This window comes from Hippocampus bargibanti, linkage group LG17, assembly GCF_051943395.1.
Source record: "Hippocampus bargibanti isolate YZ-2025 linkage group LG17, ASM5194339v1, whole genome shotgun sequence".
Classification (NCBI taxonomy): domain Eukaryota; kingdom Metazoa; phylum Chordata; class Actinopteri; order Syngnathiformes; family Syngnathidae; genus Hippocampus; species Hippocampus bargibanti.
Window position 1 is genome coordinate 916,042 of NC_142750.1, and position 21,496 is coordinate 937,537.

The 21,496-nt window shown below is 39.4% G+C and overlaps 2 protein-coding genes across 11 annotated transcripts in view; one reads left to right on the forward strand and one right to left on the reverse strand.

Moving 5' to 3' along the window:
- nfixb (nuclear factor I/Xb) overlaps positions 1 to 16,545 on the reverse strand; it is a 99,808-nt gene extending 83,263 nt beyond the window's left edge. For 2 of the 10 annotated variants that reach the window (XM_089018308.1, XM_089018309.1), the window contains exon 1: positions 16,450 to 16,470. In XM_089018308.1, coding sequence (XP_088874434.1) covers positions 16,450 to 16,455 — 6 coding nt within the window. In that variant the 5' untranslated portion in view covers positions 16,456 to 16,470. Of the gene's footprint in view, positions 1 to 2,552; positions 2,988 to 16,449 lie in introns of those variants that run through there. The other 8 variants (XM_089018307.1, XM_089018305.1, XM_089018297.1 and 5 more) reach the window with 8 other exon arrangements.
- Positions 16,546 to 20,457: 3,912 nt separating this feature from the next.
- Positions 20,458 to 21,467, forward strand: gadd45gip1 (GADD45G interacting protein 1). Its single transcript, XM_089018293.1, has 2 exons — positions 20,458 to 20,881; positions 20,972 to 21,467. Exons 1-2 carry the CDS (start codon positions 20,481 to 20,483, stop codon positions 21,261 to 21,263), a joined length of 693 nt encoding a protein of 230 aa, XP_088874419.1. The 5' UTR covers positions 20,458 to 20,480; the 3' UTR covers positions 21,264 to 21,467.
- Positions 21,468 to 21,496: the final 29 nt, after the last annotated feature.

Sequence of the window (21,496 nt, forward strand, 5' to 3'; positions counted from 1 at the left end):
GTGCTACGATGCTAGGGGGGTGCGCGGCTACGGAGGCGCTAATTAGCGCAGAGCGTGTTGAAAAGGATTTGGATGAGGTTTCCGGGCCTCAGCGTCGGGCGCGTTGGGTGGGGCGCACTCCATGCCAGATGATTCAAAATGCTAAACCTGCTCAAGGGGGTCGCGGGGGGGTCGCGGTAGAAAAAAAAATGGCGGAAATTGAAGCAAATATGCTAATATTTGTAGCGGCGATAAATAGCTGGCAAGCGGCGCTTCATGAATAATGCTTTTGGCTCCGATTTCTCATTAAGAATGAGGGGAAAGGCACGCATTGTTGCTGTGATTTTACTTTTTCAAATTAAAATGACACGACCGGCGATAGCGACTCCTTCCTAAATTGAGTCGATTCAAACGACGACGTTACGCAGCTGTTGCGGCGCTTCGCGTGTCCCGTGAAAGCAATTAAGGGTGGACTTGAATTTTGACAAAGTCATTGAAGCAGACGTAGCTGTAGCGATGTAGACTAGTGAGCTAGCTAGTTCTGTTTCTATTCAGCTAGCTGGCTAATCCTTTACACCACGGGTGTCAAAGTCGAGGCACAGGGGCCGAATCTGGCCCCTCGTATGATTTTATTCGGCCCACGAAAGAAAATTAAACTTGTGAAATTCAATGATGCTAGCTAAAATTCTAGCCATTTTTTTTTATTTTTAATTTTTTATTAATAAAGTTTCTAGTGTGTCTGCCTGCATCTGTTGCTGTTGCAATATCACAACACTAAGATGTACAATCCAGAGCTCCTTCAGACACTTGATGCAAAAAAGATATCCATTCCAGCAAGCCATCAACGACCATCATAAAGGTAAATAAAACAACTTTATTATAGTTTATTTCTTTAATTACAATACCATAGCATGTTTATTATACATAAAATAAGGTATATTGTGTGAAGTGTTAAGGCTTATTTAATTGAAAATTATGTTTTATGGGGATCTGGGAACATATTATTCTCAATTTAATGGTTTCCTATGGGAAATTAATGTTTGGAATACACACTTTTCGCCTTACACACACTTTCTGGGAACCAATTAAGTTCATAAGCAAAGGTATTACTGTATGGGGTTTGCATACGACAATTTTAACGTTTAGTTCGGACTTTAGCAAGCATCATGAAGTTTGATTTGCTTTCACGGGCCGAATAAAATGACCTGTTGGGGCCACATTTGGCCCCCGGACCTTGACTTGGGCACCTGTGCTGTCAAAGCTTCCGTATCCGGAGAACTTCATTTGAATTTGATTTTTTTTTTTTTTTAATCAAAGCGCTTTGCTCGAAAGGAGACTTTGCAAGTCAAGGGAAACCCACATGAGACTTGTCCTGAATTCTGTATCCTTTTCACCGTTTTTTTTTTTTTTTTTTTGAACGGCTGCCACGTTAGCTCGGATTCTTGTAAACAAATCATTATTCATACTAATAATCTGCCATATTCATGTGCAAATAAGATGGTTTGCCGTCACGTGAGAAGCGCCAGGGTTGTACGTGGGAAGTTCCCAACCCCCCACACACACTTCCGACTGGCTCAAGTTCAACGCTGGAAAAAGAAAATAGAACTCATCCCATGCAGGGTCAACCATGTGCTACTTTTGTTTTGTTACGGAATTCTTTTAATGTGGAGGTTACGTTTGCCTATTTGAGAAAATGGGGGTGAGAGGTGGGCTAGATGCTAATGCTAAACTGAATCTGCCACAAACTTTTTTTGTTTGTTGTGTATGGGGGGAAAATAAATAAATATTTCAATAAAAATTCAATACATAATTAAATAATTAAATCAATCAATCAATCGAAGAAGAAAGAAGAAGAAGAAGAAATGTCATTTTTAAGCGCCTATCAAAACTCTCAAGGACACTTTACAGTCACAGGATAAGTTTTTCTGCGGGTGAGCAGTGGCAGCCATGCAGGCAAAAATAACACACACATATTTACAGTCAAACCTCAGTTTTTGAACAATTCTGTTCTCATCCAATTTGGTTTTCAACCAAAAAAAAAATCATTTTTTTATGCCCCGGTATATGCCTGAAATTTGGTTCTCAATCAAACTGAGTGCACCTGAATGCACCACTTGACTACCAGATGCTTCCTTATACAGATGCTCCCAAATAAATAAATCAACCAATCACTAAATTGCACAAGTACGCAATATACAAAACACATAGTTTGCATCATTTTACACACACACACAAAATTGTATTTTTGAAAAAGTCTTTCGCAGCCCAGTTTCCAAAGATAACTTTGACTTTGCAAGCACTTGAACACAACAACCTTTATACAACGTGTCTGCTTACACGTATGATATGATAGTACATATCATATCCGTAACTATTAATAGTGTAGAAGGGGGTGGGTGGGGGGGGGGGGATATTAAAACTTCACTGGGGACACCGAGTAATTTCATATGACAAAAACCCTGGCACATCATCTGGCAGTGAAGGGGTTAAATAAATGCATGGCGCTAAGACAATCGCCTTTAAAGCTGATCACATAAATGAGCAAATGATTAGTTTACACAGCACGTACGTACCATTGTGATGGAGGGAAAGATGCCAAAAGTCCTCTCAGGGACCCATTTTCCACTTTAACAAAAAAGTTCTGCTTCCAACCCCCTCCCCCGCCAAAATAAAAGTTTGTGGGCAAAAAGAGAGGACTCGGTTGGTCTTACAAAACCGGAAGCAAATGCGGGTTGGTAAACATTGTTGTCGACCAACGGGAGGCTGTAATCCAAGTCGTCTCGACTTCTTCATGCAAGGTGCGTCATATTTCCACGCGATTGCGCCGGATTCAAGAAGCGACTCTTGGTTCGACTCCGAGTCACCGATTCGAACCGCGTTTTCACTCGAGTCAGGCGAAAGTGGCGATCGGGTGTCGCTCAACCCGCAACCCGTCGAGGCTACGACACACCTGGTGTGTGTACCTCGTGGGTGGCGGCGTTGACGCGAGTTAAAAAAAAAAAAACAAAAAAAAATTCAAAAGAAGAAGGAGGAGGAGGAACCGCGCGGTGGCCGGTGGCCGGAGACCGACTCTCGCCGACTCTCGGTCTCCTCCTGCCGCGAACTGATTTAGAACCGCAGCGGTGCGCAGTCTGTCGTGCTCAGTGATGAAGCAGGGCGGCAGCTGGGGGGGTTTAGAGGAATTAAATAGCGGCTCAGAGGAAAGCGTGGACGCAGGAGGAGGAAGGGGGTGGTGGTGGTGGTGGTATTGGAGGGGGTGGATTAGCGAGCGAGCCCGCACCGACTCCGCCGTAACTCGGGGCCGACGGGAGCAGCGGGGATCGGGTCGACTGCCGCATGGACGCTGGTGGGAAATACTTGATTTTAGACCGGGAGGGGGTTGGGGGGGGTCGCGAAACGCGATCTCGGAGTATCGGGAGGTGATAAAGTTACGTCGCCGATCAAAATAAACTAATCCTAATGAGGCACGGGGGTATCGAAATAACCCGTCTTCTTAAGGGGGGGGGTGTATGGATTCTGTCTTCCACGCGTGTACCTGAAATTGACATTTCACAATCCCAACCGTTCGCGTGAAACGTCGTTAACAATAAACTCGAAGCGAGTTCGATGACGTTTGACGCCTAGGAGACGATTTTGTTTTAAATGAGACGCACGTCGTCATTTTAGATTGACGGCAACAATTTCGGAGTTTTTTTGAGCCGTCAAGTGCAATAAATAAACAAAACATGGAAATTGTGAGGGTGTTTTTAATTCACGCTGATTATGATGTTTCCGTGTAAATAGTTGTCGTTTGTGTGTGGCCTCCAAGTAGTTTTTCTTTAAACTTCGCATTTAAGAGAGCAACCGTGTATGTACTTCCTTCTTTTTTAAACACAAAAACATCCTTTGATTTATTTGATATTTTATCGAATGCACTTGTCGTTGTTTTGTCAACAAATAAAGTTTTTGACCTGTGTCGCTTTCTGAGTCATTTTGACGATCCCGGAAGTGGTTTATTTTCGCGATCAGCTTTATTTATTTCAAGATGGAATTTTACATCTATATTTTTTTCCAAACTAAACTACAGTATCATATATACATTTGAACACGAGGCGTTTTATTTCCTTCTCAATTATGAATTATGATCAAAATGATTTGAAACGTCCAAAGGAAAATCAAAGCAAACTATCAATAAACGTTTGACTATTTCGTGAAATGAGGCGATAAAGTAGAAATAATATATCCATCTATCCATCTATCCATGCCCCGTTGTACAAATCCTCTTTTGAATAAATCTGATTAAGGATATATGCAGGGTGTATTCGTGTTTTTTTTATTTAGAAATCTCGATTAAAAAAACGAACGTCGTTTAAAACGACGGACGACCTGTCGAGTCGAGCAAACAATTTCTCAAACCAGAATGAACGAAATCGGACAAATATGGACTAAAATCTTAATCGTGAGCGAAATAATTTAATTGGCTCGATTTTGGGATTCAATAAGTTGACGCTTAAAGCCCAACACGCTGTTTTCGCTTTGCTCTAATCAACACGGCCCCAAAAAAGCAGAATATGGCGGCGTGCTAATCTGCTTAGCAACCAAATGCCTCTTAACGGATTCAAGAGCTTCTTACACGCGAAACGGCTTGAAAATTCGTTCGCGTAACAAACTGCTTCGTTTTTATGGGGGGGGGGGGGGGGTATCGTCATGCGAATGCGCGTGCACAGGCAGGCCTTGTTTTGGCCTTTGAACATCAACTTTTAGACTCGACATCCACTGAGAAAATGTTTTAAAGTTACACTCAAATGGCCATTGATGGATGGAAAAAAAGAGTGAAAGACAGACAGAATGTCACTATTACAAAATCAATTGAAACAAAAAAAACATGAACTGTTTGATTAAAACAAATCACAGTCTGCTAATGTGAATGTGGGTTGTTTTGTTTGCGTTGGTGAAGGTCAAAAGTCAATTTACACGGATACAAGAATTGTTGTCAGACAGAAGTTTGTGAGGAGTCCATTTTTGTTATTCTTGATAATCGCAATCTATGCATTCAGGCCCCGACAGTACAAAACAGTCCCAAACCACACACAACAACAGCTATTATTATTGTTATTTATTGTCATTTATCGTCCTTTATTGTCAGTTATTGTTGTTGTTTTTATTGTTGCTGCTGTTAGTATTATTTTTAATTTAAAACAGATTTTTTTTCTTACAGACAGTGTTTTTTAGGTGTTCAATTACCTGACATGTTTCGGCATATACTTCTTCGTCAATGAAGGCGGAAGTATACCATGAAGCCCCCCCCCCCCAACACCATAGGAGAAAACATAGCTGGTATAATCTCCTTTTCTGGCAGGACATGAAGGACATGAAAACAGCCACAAGGGTCTTGGTCCACTTGGATGTGCTGCCCCTCACCCCATCGGTCGACACGCTATCATGTCTTTTTTTTGTCCAAATGTCCCTCGGTTTTTCCCGATGCATTTTTATATATTACACTGATACCTTGGCTTACAAACGCTTTAACTAACAAGCTTTTCGCCTTACAAACGTTAAATTAGGGAGAATATAATCTTGGCGTATGAAGTATTTTTTGGGAAACACACCGAGCGCCACAATGAGTGAGAAAAACACACACATGAAAGGGAGACGACAGAGCTTGAAACAAAAAAAAAAAAAAACAAAAGTGATATGGTGAGAAAATGGATAGAAAACACAACAGTGAAATTTGGACTCGTTTCAACTTTATTGATATATTTATATATATATATATATATATATATATATATATATTATATATATATATATATATACAGTAAAGTCTCGTTATATCGATATGGGATATATCGATAGTCCCGGTTATATCGATACTATTTCTATGCACGCACGGAGAAAATTACATGCAAACAGGGTCGGATATATCGATATTCCCGGTTATATCGATATTTTTTCGGACTCCCTTGAATATCGATATAACGAGACTTTACTGTATATACATATATATATTCGACTATATATGTGTTATTCTCATTTTTGGGATACACACTTTTCACCTTACACACACTTTCTGGGTACCAATTAAGTTCGTAAGCCAAAATATCACTATATATTGCTTTTTAACATGACTGTAAAATGAGGAAAACTCTGAGGAAATTGACAGATTTTTGCCAACTATTCTGCTCTGATTTTGCTTATTTTGATAATAATAATAATAATAATAAGGAGAAGAAGAAGAAGAAGAAGAAGAAGAAGAAGAAGAAGAAGAAGAAGAAGAAGAAGAAGAAGAAGAAGAAGAATCCATTTTATTTCAAGCACCTTTCAAAGCTCTCAAGGATACTTTACAGTCACAGAAAAACAGATAGAATAATAAATAAAATACAATAATAAATAGAATACAATAAATAAAATACAGTTATAAATAGATGTTATTTTAGTTGAAGTCAAGCCTTGCTCAGTGTAACAGTGAAAACATTTCCCCATGTTATCAGTTTCGATTGTGTCGTAAAGCCGTAAAATGATGAATATTCATAACTAATCCACTCTGTGGTTTCCACTCCCCCATTTCCAAAACACACACACACACACACACACACACACACACACACACACACACACACACACACACACACACACACACACACACACACACACACACACACACACACACACACACACACACACACACACACACACAGATGCAAAGTGGGCACTGCCATAGAAAGGCAAGACTTGGTGGTAACACATGGCGAAGCAGGTGTTGTGGTCCAAACCAGACATCTGTGCGGTCGTAGCGCACCAAAAAAAAAACAAGACAATCCAGCGGAAATAAAAGCAAATCATCTGCCTGGTTGGAAACAAAGATGGAGTCGCAAGAGCAGAAGAGATCACCGGACGCCGGAACTAAGAAATAAGGATGACCAGGATCAAAAGTGGTGGGGGAGGAAATAATAATAATAATGATAATAATAATAATATATTTTATTAATATAAGTGCCTTTCAAAACTCTCAAGGTCACTTTACAGTCACTTTTCTGTGGGTGAGTAGCGGCAGCCACACGCACTAGCATTCACTCAAACCGGAAGTAACTAAAATAGAGCCAGCTAGCTCATAGATAGCTAGATAGCCATATAGCTAATAGCTAGTCAGCTGGATAGCTCTCCAGCACCTTTCAAAACTCTCAATGTCACTTTACAGTCACATGATGTTTTACTGTGGGTGAGCAGCGGCAGCCACACGCGCCAGCGTTTACTCAACCCGGAAGTCAATCGACAGAAAGCTAGCTAGCCAGCTAGTATATAGCTAATAGCTAGCCAACAACCTGGAATTACTCAAATAGAGAGAAAAGCTAGCTAGCTGGCTAATAGCCGGTTAATAGATAGATAGCTAGATAGATAGCAAGCGACCTAGATAGCCATATAGCTAATAGTTAGCTAACAAAAACCGAAGACCAATTCAGACCCGCAATGAAGACCTCCTGACCTTGCACGGGGCCCCAATTCTGGCTGCCAACCGTCCGTGACCCCCCACCCCTCCAATCCAAGCAGAGTGTCTACTTCTGGCCTATATAGCGGCGAGTGCAGCAGGGCTGGCACCGAGAGGAACCCGCGGGTTTACAAACTGTGTCAGGCCTCAAGACACCTCTGTGATCAACATTCCACGTTGCGCAGATCATGAATTTAAAAAAAAAACAAATATTTGTGTGTGTGTATATTTATCAAGAGACGGACGGGCATGGCTGATGTTATGATCAATGTCATGCATAATCTCTGATGATTGAGCCGAAGTTCTGGAAATTTGTGTATGTTTTGCACATTTACAGTATACATCTCAGTCTGCTGACATTTTTATTTTCTCTTTTACTATGCTTAGAATATCTTGTTTTTAACCTTTCACCCCCTCACTGCACCCCCTTTTAAATTGCTGCTGTGGACTGCAAATTTCCCCATTGTGGGACGAATAAAGGTTTTCTGAGTCTGATTCTGATTTAGTTGAAAATTATGTTTTATGGGGACCTGGGGATGGATTATTCTCATTTTCATGGTTTCCTATGGGACATTAATGTTTGGAATACACACTTTTTGCCTTACACACACTTTCTGGGAACCAATTAAGTTCATAAGCTAAGACATCACTGTACGTATGACACGCTGAGCTAAAGATGCTAGTTTCATTTTTTTGTTTACGCTGAGACACTTTTCATCGTGTTAACTTTCTCCTCAAATGTGGTCATGAGATACTTTGGAGAGAAGGCATGAATGATTGACAACATCAAACGTATTTCGGTCTGACCCCCAAGGATGTGAGCTTTTAATTTAAACCCACAGGAGGCGCAAATGGATTTCACGCAGGCCGAAAGACCCAAATCCATGTTTGGTTCTCATTTTCAATATTTTAAAACTTGTAACTTTACCTGTTGTGCTAAATTCAGTCATTCGCAAATAAATAAAGCCTTAAAACGACTCACAATATAAATTATTTTATGTATAATAAAGTGGTTTTATTTACCTTAGTGATGGTCATTGATGGCTTGATTGGATTGGATAGCTTTTTGCATCAAGTGTCTCAAGGAGCTCTGGGTTGTACATCTTAGATATTGAGATATTGCAACAGCAACAGATGCAGGCAGACACACTACAAACTTTATTCATAGCTAGTACCCTTGCTTGTATGTTATCTTCAAATTATAAATAAATAAATAAATATAAATATCCCATCAATCAGGTTCCACAAATAACCCGAACAAGCCATCTGTACACTTGATGCAAAAAGCTATCAACCCAGCTAAACAGAACACAATTGATGAGGAACAAGGTAAAATTATCGCACCTACAAGGGATCATTCCTCAAGATGGTGAAAGAAGAAGGTTACGTTCCTCATCAAGTGTTTAATGCAGATAAAAGCGGCCACTCCGTTCCATCAAGCCATCAACGACCATCACAAAGGTCAATAAAATCGCTTTATTATACAGTACAGTTTATTTCTTTAATTATAATACCATAGCACATTTATAATACATAAAATAAGGTATATTTTGTGTAGTTTTAAGGCTTAGAAAATTAGAAAATGATGTTTTATGGGGAACTGGGAACGGATTATTCTCATTTTAATGCTTTCCTATGGGAAAGGATTTTTTGGGATACACACTTTTCGCCTTACTCTGTCTGGCAACCAATTAAGTTTGTAAGCCAAGGTATTACTGTGTACCCAAGCGCCGAGTACAAATTGCGGCGGTCTCGGCGGTTCGACGAGAGGCGATGAAATGCGTGACGGGGGCGGCAATTAAAAAGGACGCTTATGGGCGTCTCAATGGGCGTGTCATTTTTGGCACCGAGTGGCCATTTTTAAAAGCACGCGCGATGACCTATTGTGCGCCGCAGCCCATTTCTCCGCCTTTTTCCTTCCGCACCTCCCGTCAGTCTCGAGCTGGCGGCCGTGATTCAGTGCTGTTTTTAATCACGCTAGGCCTCAGCGGGGTCGAAAAAGCGCCGGCCGGGATTGGCGTCGTGCCCGGATGACCGGCGGTATTATGGAAATGGGTGGACGCAACCCCCTCACTGACCCCCCCCCCCCATCAACCCACTCTGCGGACCCACTCGCTTACTCACCATCAAGGCATATCCGTACATTAGCGTACGGATACAAAGTGTGGAGTTAATTTGCAAACGGAGCAATTTCATCTCAAAGTAGCCATTTTGGACACCGGATGAGCATAATAATAATAATAATAATAATAATAAGAAGAAGAAGAAGAAGAAGAAGAAGAAGAAGAAGAAGAAGAAGAAGAAGAAGAAGAAGAAGAAGAAGAAGAAGAAGAAGAAGAATCATCATCATAACAATAACAATAACAATAACTAATAATAAAAACAATACATTTAATTTCTAAGCGCCTTTCAAAACTGTCAAGGTCACTTTACAGTCGCAGGTTAAGTTTTTCTGTGGGTGAGCAGCGGCAGCCACACCCGCCAGCGTGCACTCAACCCAGAAGTAACTGAAATAGATAGAAAGCTAACCAGCCTGCTAGCTATCTAGCTAACTAGAGATGACATTTACTGAACTTAAAATCATTTTTACTCATTCCTAGCTATCTCGCTAGCTAGCTAATAGATATCGACCTAACTAGCTAGCTAGAGTTGACATTTACTGAACTTAAAATCTTATTTACTAATTCCTAGCTATCTCACTATCTAGATAGCTAGCGAGATAGCTACAGAGCTAATATTTGACTTCTCCCAAATATGTAATTTGGTCTGTCAAAATTGTTTTTTTTTAACATACTTTTACTTTAGTACTAAAGGCTGGCCAAAATTGTTGTACGCGTTGCCGGCCTGCTAGCGCGTTGCGGTGCCAGGCGTAGAATTAACATTTTTTAAAAAAATAGGCTCTTGAGGTCGTGGTCGTAAGTACGGGTGGTCGTAAGTCGAACTGGTTGCACGTCGGATGTTACCTGTATTTGGGAAAACTTTTTTCATTCATTGAAGGTGCGTCTTATACACGGGAAAATACGATATTTCGTACCAAAGTGCAACGTTTAGCATCTCCTCCTCAGCCACAGCCGCCGTAATTTGTCTGCCCACCGGTTTCACTTTCAAAAAGGTTTCTGGGCAACGTGGATGGAGAAAAAGGGGCAAATAAGGCAGCCTGGCATTTTTTTGGCAGGCGTTCGGGTCTGTCTTGCCCACAACGAGGTTACCATGGCATCGGCGGGCACCTCATAAAGCGGACCATTGTTGGCGCTTCCCTGCTAGCGTGTGTGCCAGATGGAGTTGCATGGCAACAACTTGTGGGCAACGCTACACAATTGCAAGAACTCCTGCACGGAGGGGTTGGGGGGGGGGGGGGGGCACCGTCAGACGTAAATACCGGGAACCTATGGCTGGCGCCGATAATATTAAATACATATTCTGGCTTTTTCGCTGTTCAGTTCCTGTTTAGGCTGCGGTTGGCGGAAAGCGCAATTTTCATTGGATGATCCTGGCCGTTGTTGAAACAGGTAAACGTCCCCTTTTAAATAAGCCAGACGAGTAAAAAAAAAAATATCGTACACTTTAGCTTGAATAAACCAAAGTTTTAGAGAAAAGGTTCTGATTCTAATTTGCAATGAAACAATACCATCGATGAAACAGTCGAATGTCAGTGGCACTTTGACAAGCCCCATGCTAACATTAGCATCAATATACAGTGGTACCTTGGCTTACGAACTTAATTGGTTGCCAGACAGAGTGTGTAAGGCGAAAAGTGTGTATCCCAAAAAATAATTTCCCATAGGAAACTATTAAAATGAGAATAATCCGTTCCCCAGGTCCCCATAAAACATAATTTTCGATTACATAAGCCTTAAAACTACACAAAATATACCTTATTTCATGTATAATAAATGTGCTATGATATTCTAATTAAAGAAATAAACTGTAATGTATAGTAAAGTGGTTTTATTTACCTTTATGATGGTCGTTGATGGCTTGATGGAATGGAGTAGCCGCTTCATCAGTATTAAACACTTGATGAGGAATGTAACCTTTTTCTTTCACCATCTTGAGGAATGATCCCTTGTAGGTGCTTTCTCTGCGATCATTTTATCTTGTTCCTCATCAATTGTGTTCTATTTAGCTGGATTGATAGCTTTTTGCATCAATGTGCGGGTTGTTTGAGCCTGATTGATGGGATATTTTAACCTTGCAGTCTACACTCTGCCTTTGAACTATCAAAGTTGAAACTCTCTCACTGTCGTCTGCCTGTTTCATGTTTAAACCACCTCCTCTCACTGCTGCGTTCTTGACCAATCACGTGGCTTTAACCGAAGACTGAAGGCGGGGAATAGAGGATAACAACAGTCGGCTGCCATTTTGTTGTTCGAAGAACGGGCTCGTTGGCGAACGACACATCGCTCATTGAGGCAACTCTGTGTGTATCCCGAAAAAAGTTCGTACGCCAAGGTAAAATTTTCATCAAGTTAACGTTCGTAAACCAAAAAGTTCGTAAGCCAAGGGGTTCGTAAACCGAGCTATCACTGTACAGTACTTCTGCGAGAGACAGCAGAAAGCTAAAGTGTGCAGGCTAGCTCGCAGGACCCGGCAAGTTGACTTTCATTCCTATCGTTTGGATGGATTTTTTGCAGTTTGGATAACCTGACCGCCGCAAATATCCTATTTTCGGATCATAATCAATCATTCCCGCAAAAAAATAAATAAAAGAAAAGATAAAATAAACAGATGTCAGCCAATGAGGAAACTTAATGTGACTTTACGCTCCACTTGATGAAAATGAACGCCGATTTTCCATCAGGCTCAACAAATGACTGAAAGACAAAACACGTGCGACAAAGAGGGTGACCACAATTTACGAAAGCGAGCCACAAAAATTTAAATCTTGGCCAACAAAGAGCGAATCATTTCCTTTTCATCGATTGAACTCGTCCAATCCATTAGCCTGGAAAAAGGGAGTCATGCGTGTTGATTTGGAATTGTTTCTATTCCAAATATTGGTGGTCGTATCATCGAGTTGGCTTGAATGCTAATCTGGGTATAGCTTGGGGGGGGGGGGGGGGGGCAGTTATTTATTTATGTATTTATTTATTTTTATTTCGAAGAGTGACGACGAATGTTGATAGGGAGCAACTCCGTCACATGTGGGTGAGTGCTCTGCTACCCTCTGCTGGTGGCTTTTGGAACTTTTTTTTTACACGCGCCAGTGTTCACTCAGACCGGAACTTAATAGATATAAAGCTAAATAGCCAGCTAGTAGATAGCTAATATATAGCTAATAGATAGCCAACAGATAGCTAGCCACTTAGATAGCTCCATAGCTAATATCCAGCTAGCTAGGTAGTTAGTTAGCTAATACACTGAATGTCACTATTAAATACACAGATAGAAATCTAATAATAATAATAATAATAATAATAATACATTTAATTTCTACACGCCTTTGAAAGCTCACAAGGTCACTTTACAGTTACAGGATACATTTTTCTGTGGGTGAGCAGCGGAATAACTCAGATATCAAGCTAGCTAGCTAATACACGGCTAATAGATAGCCAGCTAATAAGCGAGACAGATAGCTAAAAGATAGCAAATAGATAGCAAACATATAGCTAGCTAGCATATGAGCAAAGTTTATAACAACGGCAGTTTAAGACAAGAAAAAAATAAAAAATAAAAAAACACTACAAAATAATATAATAATAATAATAATAATAATACATTTCATTTGTAGGCACATTTTAAAACTCTCAAGGTCACTTTACAGTCACCAGATCAGTTTTTCTGTGGGTGAGCAGCGGCAGCCACATGCGCCAGCGTTCACTCAACCCGGAATAACTCAAATCAATATAAAATTAGCTAGGTAGCTAATAGATAGCCAACAGATAGCCAGTTAGCTAATAGATAGCCAACAGATAACCAGCCAACTAGCTAGTTAGCCACTAAATAGCTAATAGATAGCAAGCCAGCCAGCTAGCAAGCCAATAGATGGCCAGCTGACTAGCTATCTAGCTAATAGATCGCCAATAGAAAGCCAGCTACCTAGTCAGCTAGATACCAGATAGCTAACAGATAGCCAATAAATAGCCATCCAATCAGCTAGCTAGCCACCAGATAGCTAATAAATAGCTAGATAGCTAGCTAGCTAATAGCTAATAGAATGATCCCCTCCTTCCTTGCCCCACCTTCCACTTTCCCATTCAAGCGTTTAATTTTACTTGAGGAGCGATTTAGCTAGTTAGCAGATAGCTAATATATAGCTAGCTATATAGCCAACTAGATAGCTGGCCAGGTAATAGATAGCCAGCTATATAGCCAGCTAGATAGCGAGATAGCTAATAGATAGCAAATATAGTAAAAATGCATGTCATTTTGTTGTGTGCTAAAATGAACCCCAGGGTGCTTCGCGAAGCTTCATCAACAGTTGTTGAGATTTAATCTTGTCACGGGGGAAAAAAACATAGCCTTAACAGATGGATAAACTAATGAATGACCTCTGATGATTCATGAGAGCTTCATGAAATTAATTAAACAGACACGGACGGCGCCATTGTGGCTGTATGATTAGTTTACATGAAATGAACAATCAATCAATGATAATTAAAACGCGCTTGGACGACACCATCTTCATCTCACTAAATTAACTGCAATACGCTAACGGAAAGACGCGCGTCATTGTCGGGTTTTAAATAAAGGTATGGTTAGGCAAGACATATCAAATATTAAAATATAGTAGTCTTGGTGCAACACACAACCATTCACCATCGCGTTATTTATGTGTTTTCCTTCTAATTTCGCCATCCACACGAAGTTTTACCCAAAATGCATTGTGTGTCGCTTTGTCGGTCAGGGGCGTTCCTTCAGTGACGTCACGTACGGACTCGTCACCAACTCAAAAACAAGACTTCCTGAATATTCAGTGCGAGTCTTATAACGTAAAATTTTGCTATATGGGGTGGAATCTTTGTCAAATGCGCTAAGTAGAAGTCATTTTCCAAATGATGGACGCAACTTGTCCTGAGGTGTCGGTTGTCCTTTAAGTACCAGTTTAAAAAAAACTACCAAAATAAAGAAAAGAATGTTTCCTGTAGGTATGACATCTTCATAGGACGTTGGTGATTAACGAGGTGGCAGATGGATTGACGAAGTGCCCCCCAAAAAAAAAGCCAAGTCCAAGGAGGGAAAAGGAGGTCAAGGAGTTCCACAGCGAGACTTTGAAGGTGCTGCCAAGAAGATCAGCTCTTGGCCTCCTCATCATCCCTTCCTGCGTTTTATAGCCGTATGAGCCTCCTTTTCCACAGTAACTTAGCTGAACGCACGCGCTGAAATCACCATGACCCGAGGACAGCGTACTTCCTTGACAACTCCAAATACATTTTGAATATGTACAATTTATGATAGCATTGTTAGATTCGATTCGATTAGATTAGCATTAGTTAGTCTGACACTGGAGAAATTGACATTTCACAAGTGACGAAAGGAATCGGGAAGGAAAAGAAGTAGAAAGGCAAAATACAAGAGCGCTATATCAATCAATATGTATGTACAGTGAGACCTCGGTTTACTAACGCCAGAAATATAAATTTACAATGCAATAAATAAAATACAACTATAAATAGAAACGAGAGTATTTTTATTTTTAAATTTCAATTCCTATTCCTAATAATCTTTTAACATTTAAAAATTGTAAAATTGCTAAATTGTAAAATTGCAAAATGTCAAATTTAAAATAATAAAAATTTTAACATTTTAAAATTTAAAAAAATTAAAAATTAAAAATTAAATTTTTAATTATATATATATATTTTAATTTTTAATATTAATTATTATTTTTATTGTTAGAAGAAGAAGATACTTAAATGAGTGAACTTTTTCACGATATTCTATTTTCTGCATAGTAACTAGATATTCAATATGCTAAAATGCTAACTGCTAATATTCAAACTGCGGGTATTGGGGAAAAACAGGATCGAGTTAAGAGCCACTTTGAGTTGGCAGAAGGTTTCGCAAACGAGAGCAGAAACAAGTGCAACGAAAGTCCCAAGCCGAGACACGACCAACTCGGGGCAAACGATAATTCGGTTTTGGGATGACATGGTGACAACATTGCATTGCCGGAGGATGCAACCATGCAAGCACTAATCTGGCTGGGCAACGCCAGTGATTCACCGCGACGCCATGCGTCTAATTGCTTTGGTTGTGGTGAATCACTCCAGGTTTTCCCTTAATAGAAAAGGCAAAGCTAGCACGTTCACATTGGGCGACAAGGGCACCTTGGGGGTGCAGATGTTCGCCCGGATGACAGATGGCGGCGGCGTGGCGAAGGGAGCCACGGAAGGATTTCCGCGCCAGGCTGCTCTTCACCTCCACCCGTTGTCAACAACAGCCCGCCAACCTCAAGTCTCCATACAGAGTTTTGCCATGTCTTTATCAGCGTGATGCTAACATATTGATTGTGACTCAATATATATATATATATATATATATATATATATATATATATATTTTATATATAATTTTAACCACTGGGTGCTGAGTCATATATATATATTTTGATCAGATGCTTAGATGAATGAGCACACAGAATATTCTAAAGAAATTTTTTGACTGATCTATTTGATAATAATACGCTGCAGTATTAAAAAAAACCTCATATAATGCAATGGAGTACCGCACACAATAACAATCCGGTCCAAATCTTAAAACTATTAGAAGCATGTCACACATTTTACAAAAGGTAAAAAAAAAATAATCACAATCCTGAAACAACACAGCACACCAGAACAGATGCGTTTAGCTATTCAGGGTGCCCTTTTCTTCAAATACACAACAAAAACAATTGTGTTGAAAAAGTCCAGCAATAAGCGGATAATTCATCACAGCGAGTAGTTCAAAGAAGACCCCCAAAAAAGTCTGCATTTTGTGCAGGCAGTGCAATCAAGGCTGCAAGGCCCGTGAAGCCAAAGAGAAGATGAGGCTTGTTGGGACCAGGTAGACAAGATAATTACCTTCATTCATCTTCAGGGCACCCCGGCATTGTTTTCTGATGAGGCCAGACGAGGACGGGGTCCACTTTGATGAATTTCCCCTTGAATTAGTGGTTACCGGCGGATTTGGAGCCGACGTCACTCCGCGTGCTCTCATTCATCATCTCATTAGGACCCTGCGGTGGGCTGCGTGGGTCCGTGGACTCCCTGGAAGAAAGAGGACACTGTTTGCTCCCGTCATCATTGTTTACTTGTTTCTCTAGTAGGGGCAAATATATGCTCTTTCACAACATTCTGTTCAATTCCTCAAAGCACCGGATCGTTCAGCGGTCTACATTGTCATGCAGAAAAATAAGAATAGCCTTTCAAAACTCTCACGGTCACTTTACAGTCACAGGATAGCTTTTTTTTCTGTGGGTAAGCAGGGGCAGCCACACGCGCCAGCGTTCACTCAACCTGGAATAACTCAAATAGATAGCTAACTAGCTAGTTAGCCAATAACTAGCCAGATAGCCAGCCAGCTACGATAGCCAGCTAGATAGCCAGCCTTAATAGCTATCCAGATAGCTAGCCAGATAACAAATAGCCAGCCAGATAGCTAGATAGCTAATAGACAGTATAAATAGCTACGTGTACACAGTAGAATGCAATGTCATTATGGTTTTATTGTTCTTTTTGATTGTAACGTGCTTTAAAAGTTGTTTGTAAATTAAATGTATTATTATTATGATTATTATTATTAACGGAGAGATGTTTTATTTACATGGTAAATCTAAATTGTCTCCAAAAACCAAATCCTTACATTAGCCGAATATGAGTGCGGGGACTTACTATAATGCTTCCACTTCTGGCATTTAAACGTCACCACCAAATAATTATAAAATAAAAATAAAATAGAACATCGTCGTTTTTATTTCAAGCGCCTTTCAAAGCTCTCAAGGACACTTTACAGTCACAGACAAGCATAGATACAATCATAAATAAAATACAATTATAAATAGAATACAATAAATAAAATACGATTATAAATCTAAATATATCTAAAACAGAAAGAAGACTTTTTTTTAACACCGAACTTGCATGAAATCATGAAAAATAAATAAAACAGACGCAGTGTTGTAAATTAGCACTACGGGAATAAGACTGTTTATCATGCCAAAATAAAAATAAAGTACCGAATAAATATCAATCGCTTCTACAGAGAACGAAGCACTTTTGCAGACTTCATGCCAGTTGTTTGTTTAGTTTGGCCACGAGCTTTTTTCTTGAAATTGCTAATTGCAAACATTAGCCTTCGGTGCAAACATTAGCAATGGCTACATTGGCGACTGTTTGCTTCTGCTTTGCTCAACTTGAGCTGCTTCGGTGGTAAGCAAACTTCTTACAAATTAGGGAAAACACTCTACCTTTATCAATAATGTCGTCGGGTCTTTTACGGAATGTAAATTGTCCAAAACTCAAAGGCTCGTCCATGTCGAGTTTGTCCACCTTTCCTCGCCGCTAATCACCACGCAGACACTCCCAATTCCAATGGGAGCCTATAAAATGATGCTAAACAAGAGCAAACATTATGACAGCCAATAAGTGTCCGTTTCGGTTTGTGATCGATCACCCCACCCTCAATAAATCCAACACAGGAAGCAGACTCATTAAAAAAAAAAAAAGGAATACAGTAATCCATCGTTTATCGCCGTAAATGTGGAACAGGATCATTCGCCATAGACGAAAAACCGCGATGTAGCAAACCTTACATGGATTGGTAAATTGACATGTGTATGACGATGTACATAAAAATATTTACAAAATAGTTCATAACTCTGCTGCTGTGAAATGTAAATTTCTCCACTGCGAGACGAATTAAGGTAAGGTAAATCCAATAAGGCTAACTGTATTTTATTTATTGTATTCTATTTATGATTGTAATTGTATTTTATTGATTATAGTACCTATGCTTGTCTGTGACTGTAAAGTGTCTTTGAGAGCTTTGAAAGGCGCTTAAAATGAAATATATTATTATTATTACAGGATACATGCATAAAGAAGCACAGTAAATGTTTGTACTTTGACGGTACTGTGCTGTTGTGACTTTCGCACCTATTTAAAATGGCTTTTTCTGTGTATCTCTATCTCTTATTTTATTTATTATTGTTTTATTTATTGTATTCTATTTGCAATGGTATTTTATTTATTATTTTACAGTGCCCTTGAGAGCTTTGAAAGGCGCTTGAAATAAAATGTGTTATTAGTATTGTTATTGTTATGTTAATTATTATTATTATTTATTAGTGGCCATTTTTTTAGGTACAAACACATCAACGGTTGTGTTAATCGAAAGTAGCAAAGTAGCAATGGCTGACTGCATTGTAAAAAGTCAACCCATCTCCAGAAACAATCAAATGAAGAAATTAAAATTTACTTGAACACCATTTTTTAAACATGACATGCCAAATAGGACTCTAATTAATTATTCACAATTAATGCGATCATTTGACACCTCTATCTATATCTGCACGCAAACCTCCTACTTAAGCAGCCAGAAATAGATTTGTCATGTTGCCACTCTCCTCTCCCGTCTAAACTGCTCAGGAGCCATTTTTAATTATTATTTTTTTTTTGCCTTTGACTGACATTCATATGATCCCCCTTAAGCCCCAAACTTGGCATAGGCTCGCTCTTAAAACAAATTAAGAGCGTGTCCCTCCCACATGTACCTCAAACTCGACCCAGATCCAAAAAAAAGTCTGAAACCTTTAATGAAGCTTTTTAACAAGTAGTTTATTTGTTTGCTCCGAGGTCACAAAAGTGTTGATGGCTGCGTCACAAAGGCCTCAAAGTTTTCAGGGAGGTGGTGTCGCAAAAAACAAAGTAAAAACCAAGATATTGGACTCAATTCTCTAGTTATAATAATAATAATAGTAGTAGTAATAATAATAATAATAATAATAATAATAATAATAATAATAATAATAATAAATAATAATAATAATAATAAATAAAAAAATAATAAAAACACTGAAAATAAAAATTACAACAATAACAATAATAATAATAATAACAGTAGTAGTAATAATATATAATAATAATACGTCTGTGTAAGCTCTCAGTCGTACAGGAGTGGTCCACCTTTTCATCAATAACAATAAAAATAATAAAAATAATAAAAATAAAAATAACAAAAATAATAAAAATAACAATAATAACAAAAATAACAATAATAATAATAGTAGTAGTAGTAGTAGTAATAATAATATAATAATAATACGTCTGTGTAAGCTCTCAGTCGTACAGGAGTGGTCCATCGATGAAAAGAACATTTTCATCAATAATAATAATAATAATAATAATAATAATAACTAATAATAATAATACATTTAATTTTTAAGCGCCTTTCTCTCAAGGACACTTTACAGTCATGGGATAAGAACTTTTTTTTGTGCGGTTGAGCAGCGGCAACCATTTGCGCCAGCGTTCGACCTACCCGGAAGTAACACAGTAGCAAAGTTATGAAAGGGAAGAGGAGAGGAAAGAAAGAAGTAGAAAAACAAAATACAGGAGCTGCTGGAAAGGCAACCACTCTCACGGTGCCATCTTGAAGTAAAAAAAAAAAAACTAAATAACAAATTATATGACAACACAAAGACACACAGAGTTATTCATTCTTCAGCACTTGCTGTACCCTATTTGTGATACTAAGCAGTTCTTAGATGAAAGAGGAAATGATCAAGGCATCCTTTTCAGCAGTGGATCAGGGACGTCATGGTGGATTGTGCACCATCTATCTATCCTTAGAGAATCATGCAAAAATATTGTTGTTGTTTTTTTTACAAGGCCGAACAGTTGGTCACCTTTTTTGTACCTGGGGCGTTTTCCCTGCGTTTTTTCCATGTTAAAAAAATAAATACATCAGCAACTGAGAATTAATCAAATATCAATTATTTCGGCAAGACTACGCGTCATACGCGATGTCGGCAATGATGCCTGTGTTAAAATATCTCCCGAAACAGGCACTTTCAAAGCCGCCTATCAAGGGTCCTTCGTGAGGTCGAAGCAAAATGGCGGCGTCCGTAGTCGGTAGGAGGACGCTCGTGTGCTGTAACACATTTAAGTGGATTTCAGCACCAAAAACGTTCAAATCTACCACCTATCCGAGCGGAACACTACTTCAGACGGCATCATATAATCCTAAACCACTAAAACTCAATCTTCGACCTCCTTATATTCCAGACAAGAGCCGGGAAGATACACCGGAATGGCAGAAGACACCCAAATACGATGGGAAGCTATACGGTCGCTACGGTTCGGTATCCGGTATCGATCCGGCCTCGCTTTGGCCCAGCCACACGGAGTTGGACAAAATCATCGAAGAGGAAAACGAGTGGCATCCTCCCCTAGAGGTCATGTTGAACAATATCGCGGCAAAGCAAAAGGAAGAGGCTGAAAAACGCATGGCAAGGTGAGCGATGCTTGCGTGTTATTGACTGTCAATCAAATGATGAGCTTCAGAAAAATTGTGTTCCAATGATCGTTTCTATTTCCGTCACAGGGAGAAGTTGATTGCGGAAAACATGGCCAAAATGCCCAAGATGATCGCCGACTGGCGTAGGGGGAAGCGTGAAAACAAACAGAAGCTAAAAGAGGAGAAAGCACGTCGTAACAAGTTGCTGGCAGAGGCCAGAGAGCGTTTTGGATACGCCATGGACCCGCGTAGCCCCAAATTCTTGGAAATGGTTGCAGAAATTGAGAAGGAGGAGAAGAAAAAGAAGAAACTGATGAAACGCAGACTGAAAGAAGAGCAGGCGGCGCTTCCTGTCACTCCTCCTGTTGCCTCTTCGTAAACTTGGACTCAGTTAGCATCAATACAGTCTTGCTATTGTCACTTTTTTCCATTTTGACAGCATAATACGTTTTAAATGATGTCAATGTATCAAACTTCTCTGCTTTTAAGCCACCAAAATAATGCAGTTAGAGTTCAAGAGGCTTGAGGCAGATTAAACATTGTCCAAACAATGAAATTGTCTTTATACACATGTTTTATTTTATATATATTTTATTTTATATTATATATATA

What these genes read in the sequence shown, in the direction of transcription:
- gadd45gip1 (XM_089018293.1), top strand. Translation starts at nt 20,481, where the DNA reads ATGGCGGCGTCCGTAGTCGGTAGGAGGACGCTCGTGTGCTGTAACACA. An exon ending in GCTGAAAAACGCATGGCAAG is followed by an intron (nt 20,882 to 20,971) that starts GTGAGCGATGCT and finishes TTTCCGTCACAG; the next exon opens with GGAGAAGTTGATTGCGGAAA.